The sequence below is a fragment of the Dysidea avara genome, chromosome 2, assembly GCF_963678975.1.
Source record: "Dysidea avara chromosome 2, odDysAvar1.4, whole genome shotgun sequence".
NCBI lineage: Eukaryota > Metazoa > Porifera > Demospongiae > Dictyoceratida > Dysideidae > Dysidea > Dysidea avara.
Window position 1 is genome coordinate 41,565,932 of NC_089273.1, and position 12,608 is coordinate 41,578,539.

At 38.0% G+C, this 12,608-nt stretch overlaps 1 protein-coding gene and 1 long non-coding RNA gene across 7 annotated transcripts; one reads left to right on the forward strand and one right to left on the reverse strand.

Annotated features, from left to right (window-relative positions):
* Positions 1 to 1,482: 1,482 nt before the first annotated feature.
* On the forward strand, positions 1,483 to 2,805 carry LOC136245373 (inter-alpha-trypsin inhibitor heavy chain H2-like). Its single transcript, XM_066036869.1, has 2 exons — positions 1,483 to 2,424; positions 2,474 to 2,805. Exons 1-2 carry the CDS (start codon positions 1,830 to 1,832, stop codon positions 2,689 to 2,691), a joined length of 813 nt encoding a protein of 270 aa, XP_065892941.1. The 5' UTR covers positions 1,483 to 1,829; the 3' UTR covers positions 2,692 to 2,805.
* A 3,093-nt stretch (positions 2,806 to 5,898) lies between these two features.
* LOC136247356 (uncharacterized) lies at positions 5,899 to 12,483 on the reverse strand. 6 transcript variants are annotated; one of them, XR_010697425.1, is made up of 7 exons: positions 11,620 to 12,483; positions 11,280 to 11,330; positions 10,888 to 10,961; positions 9,341 to 9,444; positions 6,426 to 6,560; positions 6,335 to 6,377; positions 5,899 to 6,148 (listed from the first exon to the last, which is right to left on the reverse strand). It is a non-coding gene; the product is annotated as an uncharacterized lncRNA (long non-coding RNA). The 6 variants fall into 6 exon arrangements; XR_010697426.1 differs by lacking the exon at positions 11,620 to 12,483 and adding an exon at positions 11,403 to 11,605; XR_010697427.1 differs by lacking the exon at positions 10,888 to 10,961.
* Between the last annotated feature and the right edge of the window lie 125 nt (positions 12,484 to 12,608).

A 12,608-nucleotide genomic window follows, 5' to 3' on the forward strand; every position in this document is an offset into this window, starting at 1 on the left:
AAAGAGGGTCTGGTGAAACTGTGTATAAAACGTTTGAGCTCTGGAATGTTTATTGGATGACGTTTTACGTGTTATGTAAGTGCACTGTTTACGTCACAACATCCATTCAACCAGATCCGCTTACAGCATCACCAAACCAATAGCGCTACTTTATTTATTCAACATTAAAACGAACCCAACAGAATTGTATGGCTGTTTTCTCAATGAGTTTAAGCAGCAGAGTCACCGGATGTAATTAACCGTAAGCCGCGAATCTTTTGAAATGTACACATTACATAATCAATTTGAAATGGAGCGATCTGATTGGAGCTTCCAACATTCCGGCAGCGCCAAACTTTTTGTACACAGTTTCACCAGACCCTCTTTTTAGGGTCGGGCGCCGCGAGACTAGCTCATGGACTATAGGGGGTATTGTCGAACAATTGGCCGTGGAGGTCTTCAAGGTTGTAAATTGGTTAGGAGCAGGTGGTTATCAGGGTTGAACAAGGCGCGAAGCATTGACAGCCCAAGTTGCCTTCAGTTGTTGGCCCACACAGGAAGCACTGCGGAGCAAATAAATAGTATTTTAGTATCCATTACCGCGGTAAATTATTAGTGATAGTAACCGTAGTAGCGGCTGACCATCCAGGCGCTCCTTGTACAGGTAAACAAAGGAAATAGTATCGTCAGCCCTTCTTGAGTTCGCGCCTTGTTCATCACCTGATAATCACCTGCCTTTAGCCAGAACAAGGAATTTACTGCACTGAAAGCTTCCATGGACTACTACTTGACAATAGCACTTAGTTCGAGCTTTCTTCATCGCTGAATTTCAACGCAATGCAGTCAGTGATTATTGAAACTGATTGGCCCCATTCAAAATGGCGTCCGAAAGTGGGCGTGGTTTTGGATAGTGTCTATTTTGATACTGCATTCAGAACCAGAGTTATGATGAATAATGTAACTTAAACTAACTTACCTCCATAGGCTGCTGTACATTGATTTTACGCATAATAATATTTTACGGAAAATTGTAATGTATGGGTTAATTTGACATGAGTTTTGATATGAACATTGGCTAATAACTCCCATCAAATCCGAATCGCAAAAATTCGAAGCGTACTATTGTAGAGTATCGCTTACCCAATGCCTATACCAAATTTTGATGGTCTGTGGAGCATAATTTTGAAGTTATTTAGCGAGAAAGGAGTCGGTGTGGCTTGTCAAGGCGCGGTCCGTATAACAGTAATCACGTGATGGCAGCTGGTGCCGTTCGCCGGTGAATTAACCAGAGTTGTGACAAGCTAATAGTTTTAAAGCGTGAATAACGTTAGTTGTATCAACAAAAGTAGCTGGGCGGTCTGACAGAGCTTGTTCTGTTAATCCACTGAGCCGCTTCGCTGTGGTCCATGGATTCCCGCATTTGTTCGCGCATGACCACAAACATGCTGTTCCATTAACTTTGTGCGTCTACCCTTACTCGGTTATTGTTATTATCTACTTTACCAGTTAGGCACTGGAGGGTGTACACAGAAGGCAGAGCCTGTTCGAGGTGTTTACCCATAGCCTAGGAGCCTAAGCGAAAATCTTTGAGCTAAATATCCTGAAGTGAAACGGGACAAATACCTAGATTCCTAGAAGGGCTGAAAAAAAGGCAACCCCATCGTGACTTGATCCGCAGGCCACCCAGATTCCGGTTCAGTACCAGGCAGTGACAACTTGTAGTTGGCTTCATGCTATCATTAGTTGAATTCCATATTCAGGTATTTAACCGCAACTCTTTTTGTGTATGCATTCATTCCATGAGTGAGTTTCTGAATAAGCAGATGTGAAAGAAGTCACTTTTCTAAACAATGAAGTGGATTGATATCTTTATTACTGTTTTTGTGGTGATGTGTAGCACTCAGTGGAATACAGTGATTAGTATAGGCCCCCCTCCTGCTACAGGAGATGATCCTCACTTCTTCATACCACTACCTAATGGAGACAACCTGTGTTATAGTGTACAGGGACAACCTGACTTTATGTTCAGTTTGATCAAAGACAAGTATGTACAGTTGAATGCTCAATTTGTGTTGCCTGCCAGTGATGAGAGTAACACCATCGCTAATGTTTCTACCTTCCTGGGTAATCTTGGACTACTACTGAGGTGTCCTGTTACTGGAAAGTCTGCAGCTGTAAAAGTATCTGCACAAGACCACAGTGTCCAGATTGGTGATATAACTGTAATTGTTGAAGACAAGCCAGTAAAAATATTGATTGCTAGAGATTTCAATATAACTACAACCCATTCTGCTGAGGTGCAAGAAAAGTTGAAGGATGAAACTGCTTGGGTTTATCTCAAAGCAGAGTTTGGCTTTGGAATGAAAATAAGGTTCTACAAGAAACACTTGGATATGATGATAACCAGCAGTGATGGATTAACTAGTGAAGCTGATGGATTGATGGGTAAGAGTTGCTTTTGGCTACTATGTTTGTACATGTACATTTCTTGTAGGTCAGTTCATGGGAAAAGATGTTGAAATTGATACAGACTACAACATGATGAAGATCAGTTATCACACACCAATACCAGTAGTGAAAGGTCCAGCCTGGCACTTCCTAGGAACTGATGAGCAATGTTGGTACAGCCATTCTTCAGACAACCAAGGAGGTGGAGTAATACAAGGTTCCTATCTGGATTATGTTGTGAAGGAACTCCTTCCATCTCCATGATCTATTCAGTTCAATTTCAAAAAGCTACTCATATCACTAGTTTATGCACACACACAGAGACAGTGTTGCAATATATTGTTGAATACCAAGATGGACACTGGGAACCAAAAATCATATTGGGAAAACAAAAATAGGCTTCAAGATTGTGATGGACCACTGTGGTCTGGATACAAAACAATAACATATAGAGTATTTTCTCAAATCATCACACATTTTTATCACATGGAGTGTTGACAACATTGAATAAGGAGGCCATGCATAACCATGATAACATTAACTGTTTAGAACTTGATACTGAATAGAAGCCTTGTTGTACTTAGCTAGTTGAAAGTGGTTATAGGATGGCATGTGATCAAGTTACCACTAAGTGTAGAATTTATTTCCATTTCACACAGTTCTAGGTAGCTATACTTCCTGTATTCACAGGCTTTAGAATTTTCACAGATTCCTAGTGAGACAGTACTACATACATACAGATATATATTTGATCAAATCCTATAGTATGTTCACGTTGAGCTGAATCCTCAAAAACATCTAATAACTCATGGATGCAATTACACATGATCTTGAAATTTGGCTCATTTGTAGTACTGCTTGATCCGCTAAAAATATTTTGAAATCTTTTTGTTCAAATGTTTGACATAATATTTACGGCCAATTAAAATTTTCACAATACATTTCCTATGGGGAAGCCATATAAGTACAGTGTCCATTACAGCCCTTTCCCGAACTTGTAATGGAGCCAAACCGTACGTGTCTGTTGTTGACACCTTTGCTGTTACCAATAATCATCTGGTTAGCTGAAATGTTAACTCTGTTGAGAAAAAATCCACTTTTAATTTTTAGCTGTTTTTCAGGATTCAGCTCAACGTGAACATACTATACACGTTTATAATCTGTATTTTCAGTACACATGCATGGCACTACTGTTTCAATACTAGCTCTACATTCCTAGACAATCTGAAATGATGTTTTGAATTACTTTACACTTCTACCAAGATGAATACTTTGTTTATTTGATGCTGGGATGACAGCACTGCATGCTGATGTTGCCCAGGGGACTAGATTTGTCCCAGTGAAATTACAAAAAAAAAAGTCTATAATTACAAGTAGTCATAGGTATACAGACTAATTGTAATAATGGGTAAGACATTCTATTCTCTGAGCCAGGAAAAAACTGTTCGTAGTCCTAATCTCATTAACACTTTCCTATGCCGTAAGAATCTTTGTAGGACAGTAAAGCTATAAAGATGATTTTGGAATAGTGTTAGCTACCTGTGACAATAAGAGACCATCATTATGTCTTTCCCATCAAAATCTGGATCAACTATCAGATGGCCACACCAAATTTTAGTTATTTGATTAGAAATCACATGAATAGAGGGAGACACTGAATGGCTGCATGAGTATTAAGGTAAAGCAATACACATAAAATAACAGAAGAGTACTAAGGCTCCCATCTTGTTTTACAACATAGTCCCCTTAACTTGCATCTTTCAAGATCGACATTTGCCTGATCAGTCACAGACAGTCAAGTACATATAATATTAGGTAAGTCTATACTGCCAGCATCTGGTTTTGCTGCACCTGACCTATAGGGATGAGAAACAAGCAATACAGTAATGATGGTCTAAGACTTAAGCAGCAATGAAGTAGTGCATAGTTGACATTACAAAGCAAGACATAAGCATCACAAACTACCTCACCACATTTTTAAAATTGATGTGCTATGGTTACAGGTACAACCTAAAAGTGCTAAATTTTGATTGCTCCAGTGAACAAATAACACCACTAGCTAAGTGCTACCATAGCACTTCTGTTAAACTTTTGTGCTATGGTTGCACCTTACAGTGTGACTGTATTTGACAGGCTTTTACACACATCACATTCTTTGAATTTAACTACTTGTAACTTGACCACTCAGTATGCTATTGACCTACAGTTTTCACACCATTCGATCATTGCATTATGCAATAACAGGTCAAAATGTGAAAGTGATAGCCTACTCCAACATCAAATTATGGTTCTTTAAAGTCAAAAATTTGGATGTGTGTAGAAGCCTGGTTTTGGTCACAAATACTATGGTAGCACCTAAAAGTGCTACATGTTGATTGCTCCAGTCAAAACATAGCACCTCTAAGTGCTACCATAGCACTTCAGCATAATATGTGTATAGTAAGTCACTAGTGTGAGGCTTCATTGATTTGTTCTAATAGACCTTTATTCATTAGGCTAGAAAGAAATAGTGCAACACTCTTGACTTTATGGCTAGGCTATAAAAACATGAAACAATGGCAGCTATAGACAACACACTGCAATGTTCAGTCTTGTAATTTAGTGCAGCTATATCTACTTATCATTAATTTTGTTCTCATTATAGCCAGCTAGCTTCTTTTTTAGAAGGTAGTTATATACTTGTAATTGTCATCTCACTGGGGACCTACATACAGGGACTTTGTAAGCCCAATGCTGACTTGATCCTAATATCATGTAGTTGTTGTGTCATTTGCTAATGCTGTTTCTAAATGCACAGTTCTATAATTTGTGTAACTAAATATAATATTCTGTGGAGGTTAAATTGTAAGTATGGACATGGTGAAACTTCTTTGTGTGTAGACAACACCAGAATATTTGCTATTAAAAAACCACATGTGTGTGTGTATACATGCTGGTACACACATGGCACTTTGCATTAATTTTAAGAACTTAGAGAACCACGATACTGTGGCGTGCATGAAGTCTCCTTACCACTAAAGGTTAACAATTTGTATTAATAATCTAACAACCAAGTGTCTATTTCGAATGTGGTTTTGGCAAATTTTTATAAAGTACACCCTATTGGTGTACTACAACACCCCTAAAATGCACAACGCACCCTATCGGTGTGTTAATACCCCTATAGGTGTGGGTGTAGTAGAACACACCTACATGCACTGTGCAAAAAGTTTGATATACTCAGAGGTGCACACTAGTAGGCATAACTCAATTATACATTCAGTTTGCACAGGTATGTATGGATATGATATACTATAATTGTATATCCTGTGTATTACAAATTGACTGCTATACACTGGTGTGTATACATCATGTGTACATATGTAATAGATATACACAATGTAGTATAGCTTACCACAGCTTGTTGGCATGGTTACGTGGGCACAGTACATACAGCTAACTTATTATTAAATTCCTATGTATTTTGTGCTATTTTTTAAGAATTTATGTATAAAAATGTAATTCAATAAACTGTAACACACACAACAACAGCTCCATTGTCATCCCAAGTGGCATTAATTTAAGCTTGCCTTTATGTAGAATTACATTTGTATAGAAAAAAAACATTAAGATGTTCCCTGTCACGGTGGCTTTTCTTCATCTACACCAGGCCTGACCCAGTAGGTGGTTGCTGTACATCAATTCAAGCCATACATGTAGTACTATTTTCACCAGGCTGCATCTGCCAAGACATAGTTATTTTAAAGAGCACATAAGCTACAATTACCAGTATAAAATTTATGGTACAACTTTATAACTGACTGAAAGAAACTGCAAAAGAACAGTTGTAAAGTTGTAAATGCTCAGAACAGTTGTAAATGCTCAGAACAGTTGTAAAGTTGTAAATGCTCAGACATACAGTACTTACCAGTTGTATGTCATACAGCTTCAGTTCTCTTCGCTGACTGAATCTGCAAAGGATATCAGTTGTTAGTGAACAAATGCTACTGAAAACTTACCAGCTGTCCATCATACAACATGGGTACTCTTTGCTGACCGAATCTGCCAAGGATATCGGTTGTTAGTGCACAAACGTCATTGTACAACTTGAGTACTCCCTACTGAGTGAATCTGGCACACTTTACTGGTTGAATCTACCATACCAAGAATATCAGTAGTAAGTGCACACAGGCTATAAGTTATGAGGGACAAAACTTTGCAAAACTGTGTAAAACATGACTTTAAATTCACAAAAATCTAGAGAGCATCATTCGAGAATACATTACTTCACTAAGGTAATCACTATAATAACCTCAATGATTTCATCAATATAATATATAGAAAACTGTCAATATTCACAAATTTGCAAGAATTTCATCCCTCAAAAATTTCTAGCATTTGTTGTCATTTCATCAATGCTTTTTTAATTATACAGTATTTAGGCATACTTAGCAGTTGTTGGTGGAACATGACTGTTGGCGTACATAACATCTATGCTTTTGGTTAATGTCGTACACCACATTTATACCGCTGCAGTACCGGGAACATTGGCTTGATCGTCATATCATACACAAAGTAATAGGAGGATCTGTACTTGAAAATTATTATTAAGTCCTATATAAGGTAGGTAGTCAATTTAACTTTTAGGAACAGTATGTAAGCCACAGTGATAGCTAGCAACATGCATACATACATTTGGCCAAGACTGTGATATTAATATAGTCACCTGTAGTAACACTAGTCACCTGGCTACTTGTTCTTCCTTAATAAATTTTGTTACAAAGGCCAGCTACCCAAACGTTTGATAGCACACACTGAAAGAACAAGTAGGCCTTACATAATATACATTTAGTACGGACTATTCAGGCGTAGAGAAACATGTGTAAAACTACTGGAAGCGAACACTTGCTCACCTCTTTGATATGATTGGTTATAATACCTATCTCTAATGAAAACTTTAATGAGCTGGACACATGCAAGTGCTATTGTTTTCCATGAGTAATGGTGCACCGCAGTGCTGATTCACTGGGTAGGCGCGACCATATGTCTGCACATCCCAGACCAAACTCGTTTCTATGGAATTTTCTATTTAGCCAAATTTCCTGCTGACACCTTCATAACTCTATAATGTTTAGCACTATGGGTATGATTTCAGTTAAGTCATACAAGAGACCAAAAAGTAAGCTCCATACTTTCGTATAGTGTGGTGGAGACTTTAGTCTATAATAAAAATGATTCATTGTAGATTGGTCACTTACTACGCACAGTGTAGAATTATTCACAGATTCTTTAACTATATGTATGTGATTGCACCCAACATTCTTTGTTTGTGTACAGTCATGAACATCCATTCTAATGCCAGTTTACAGCAATGATTACCATTTTACCAGACCACCACTGGAACGTGAAGCATGACAAAGTGGAACTTGACAATCTATGAGGTACATACAGGCTGCTGTTGCTTCCTCCAAGAAAATTTCGTAAATCCTCTGAGGATGAATTATAGAGAAATTTCAGTAATTTATCATAATTGTCTCAAATGCTGATTCACTGGGTAGGCGCGACCACATGTCTGCACATCCCAGACCAAACTCGTTTCTATGGAATTTTCTATTTAGCCAAATTTTCTGCTAAGTGACTAACCGACTGACGCCTTCATAACTCTATAATGTTTAGCACTATGGGTATGATTTCAGTTAAGTCATACAAGAGACCAAAAAGTAAGCTGCATACTTTCGTATAGTGTGATGGAGACTTTAGTCTATAATAAAAATGATTCATTGTAGATTGGTCACTTACTACGCACAGTGTAGAATTATTCACAGATTCTTTAACTATATGTATGTGATTGCACCCAACATTCTTTGTTTGTGTACAGTCATGAACATCCATTGTAATGCCAGTTTACAGCAATGATTACCATTTTACCAGACCACCACTGGAACGTGAAGCATGACAAAGTGGAACTTGACAATCTATGAGGTACATACAGGCTGCTGTTGCTTCCTCCAAGAAAATTTCGTAGATCCTCTGAGGATGAATTATAGAGAAATTTCAGTAATTTATCATAATTGCCTCAAATGCTGATTCACTGGGTAGGCGCGACCACATGTCTGCACATCCCAGACCAAACTCGTTTCTATGGAATTTTCTATTTAGCCAAATTTTCTGCTAAGTGACTAACCGACTGACGCCTTCATAACTCTATAATGTTTAGCACTATGGGTATGATTTCAGTTAAGTCATACAAGAGACCAAAAAGTAAGCTGCATACTTTCGTATAGTGTGATGGAGACTTTAGTCTATAATAAAAATGATTCATTGTAGATTGGTCACTTACTACGCACAGTGTAGAATTATTCACAGATTCTTTAACTATATGTATGTGATTACACCCAACATTCTTTGTTTGTGTACAGTCATGAACATCCATTGTAATGCCAGTTTACAACAATGATTGCCATTTTACCAGACCACTACTGGAACGTGAAGCATGACAAAGTGAAACTTGACAATCTATGAGGTACATACAGGCTGCTGTTGCTTCCTCCAAGAAAATTTCGTAGATCCTCTGAAGATGAATTATAGAGAAATTTCAGTAATTTATCATAATTGTTTCAAATTATGGCTGATCTCATATCACTCACTGGTCTGGTTTCATTTAGCCACCAGGGTATAACCAGAAAATGCCAATTCAAGTATTTTAGTCATCATAGTGTATAAACAGTGTGTGTGTGTGTGCGTGCGTGCGTGCGTGCGTGCGTGCGTGCGTGTGTGTGTGCATTTGCATGTGTGTACTGTGTAGCATAAATACTTATTATGTATATGTGTGTGGGCATTTGTTTGTGTGTACTGTGTAGCATAAATATTTATGCATATGTGTGTGTGCATGTGTAATGTACTGTAGCCTACCTATACACACATGTAGGCTCACTTATCTCATTCATAAAAAGGATAAGCTTGATCATTGATGTAAGTTCCAGGGGAGACTACAGTTTTCTCCTGCAGTGTAGCCTTCTCCATCACGTCGTGTAGGTACTGTAGAAACAGGAGTACACACCATAAAACTTTCAGTAGCCACCCACACTATGAATAGGAGTACATATATACATGGAATCCTTGCAGTACACTAATCCCTATAAACACTGTAATCAACTAGGATGACCTTCACACATACCCGTACAAACATATGACACTCAGTTACTGTAGTAGCCCTACGTGGAATTTAAAAAATCGATGCACTAAAATTTTCTCCAATTTCCTTCTTCTATAGCTCATTTAAATTGCCATGCACTGCTCTTTCCAACAAAATCTGAGGTATCTATCATGTGTCATGAGATATGTCTTTTATTGCATTTCGCAATACAAAATTTGTTACACCAGGTTGGTTGGGTCATTGTCAATTGCAGATCCAGGATGGGGCATTTGGGGCAAATGCCCCCCCCCCCCCCTTTAAGAAATTGCATACAAGATCGAGATACTCTAATAGAGCAGTAAATTACTCTAATAAAGCAGTCACAATGTTCATGAGGCAGTGCAGCTTACTTATGAAGCTATAAATAGGATTTTATTTTACATAACATACTTGATATAATATATTTGGTAAAGGATAACTAGCTATTATTGTTGTGACTTTTTTTTTTTTGCTCTTCAACTTTTTTCAGCAAGGTGCCCCCCCCCCCCCCCCCCCCTCTTTCCAGACACTGGATCCGCCCCTGATTGTGGTGCCAAAATTTCCATGAATTAGATCATTGTGCTCATTGAGGGTTGCTCTACACATATCACACCTGAAAAGTTACCAGACACAAAGTAGGCTGTACACAATAATTAATTTTACAGAAACATATTGCACATACCTGATAGCTGTCATTTTAGCCATGAGCAAACAGTTTGTACAATGATTGTTTTACAGTATACAGTCAAACCTCTCTAATGCGACGCTCAATGGGAGCCATAGATTTTGCTGAATCAAGGAGGTTGTTGGATTATCAAGTCACCTCTGTAATCCGACATTATACAATAATTATGTCAGATTATGTAAATAATAGGTAAAACAGATCACACAATGTTTTTAACATGAATTAATTTTAGAATTTGTAAGTATTACAGCTTTTTTCTATTACTGTCAACCAATTAAGTACTTTGGTTGCTTAAAAATTATTTTCTGTGATTATTCTAATGCCGCTATTATTCTCTGTCAGATTACAAAGGTCAAAAACAATGCATTTCCAAGTTTAGAGAATCAAAATTTGTGTCGGATTACAGGGTACAGAGTTGTCAGATTACAGAGGTTGTTTTCTATACAAAAATGTTGGTAAATGACATTTCGGTCGGATTAGAGAGGATTCTGGATTATGCAGGGGTTGGAGTAGAGAGGTTCGACTGAATATACAATTACTGTTTTACAGAGGACATGTACACCTGCATAATCTGGACACTTAGTTGAGGCCCCAAAGTACCAGCTTTTACATGTAAACTGACCTGGAAAATCAGGACATCTTAATAATCAGGACATTTTTGGTTGATCCCAAGGTGTCTTTAATACACAGGTTCCACTGTAATGAATTTATATTTCATTTTGAATATCAGGACACCCTCCTATCTCACATAGCTAGACCAACGTTTTCGGGGGAAGTTCCACTGCTTGGTGCATATTGGCAAAGCCATTCTCTTCTTACTGTTTAGGTTCTGAGACTATTATACTTTAAAATGTGGCACAGTGTTTGCTTGAACACAACAGGATACAAGACAAGCATGTTGCTCAATAGCGAAAGGCTTAGTCAGTCTGGCTATGTGAGATTTGTTGGACTCCTGAACATACATACAAACTTAATCATCTGTACATAATACTTGATACATCACTCTTAACCTACACTTCGGATGGTGGTGGTCTATCAAAGTGTCGTACCAATGATGGTGACTGGCTATACAATATGACACAGTGGGACATACAAAATGACACAGCGAGACATACAATATGACACAGTGGGACTAACACGTGCAAAAGCAGTGATGTCATGCTTAGAGGTGTGTCCAGAATGAGTGCGACTATTCAAACTGGACCACACCCATTTTTCTCCCTACAAAGATAAAGTGGTCTAGCCAGGTGAGACTAGTACATAAAGTATAACATGCTTAAGTAATCTGTAAAGGACAATGCAAACATATCATAGATCCTTTACACTCTAAGGATCTATGTACATATCCACTCACCAAGAGGAATGTAGTAGTGAATGTAGTATTCACAGTGGAATCAACACTATAACTAACTAGTTACTATCTGTCCAGTTTGCCACATAACTGTAGAAATTTGCGCAGTGGTCTATAATGCGTTCACGTTGAGCTGAATCCTCAAAAATATTTATTAACTCATGGATGCAATTACACATGATCTTGAAATTTGGCTCATTTGTAGTACTGCTTGATCCGCTAAAAATATTTAGAAATCTTTTTGTTCAAATGTTTGACATAATATTTACGGCCAATCAAAATTTTCACAATACATTTCCTATGGGGAAGCCATATAAGTACAGTGTCCATTACAGCCCTTTCCCGAACTTGTAATGGAGCCAAACTGTACATGTCTGTTGTTGACACCTTTGCTGTTACCAATAATCATCTGGTTGGCTGAAATGTTAACTCTGTTGAGAAATAATCCACTTTTAATTTTTAGCTGTTTTTCAGGATTCAGCTCAACGTGAACATACTATAGGACGATGAGCTCCTCCCGGGCAGAGTATCAAATTACGTGATTCGTAAGTGTTCGAATTTATAAGCAACACTAGTTTTACAACCGGATGCGGTTAGACCTCTTTTGCCGAGAGCTCAGACTAGCAGTGTGTGAAGTCTAGCGCAGTTCTTTTCATCCGAGTTTTTATCGATGATTCTTTGTTTCATTGTGCACTGTTCTATCGGGTCGGAGGCACTTTTATGCGAGCACCGCCTCCAGAGCTGAGTCAGTGTAGCTATTAATGTTCACTTCTTATTGCCGTGCCGCAATGGCGGATCCAGGATGGGGCATTTGGGGCAAATTCCCCCCCCCACCTTGTGGAGGAGCCATACTTCTGATTAAAAATATTAAAATACTAAACTTTGTCAAGCCAAGATCAGCTTATAAAATTCACGAAAATATGTACATTTTATACTAGCACTTTTACAGATTCATCTGAAACAAGTGAACCAAAGTCAAACTAATTATGAAA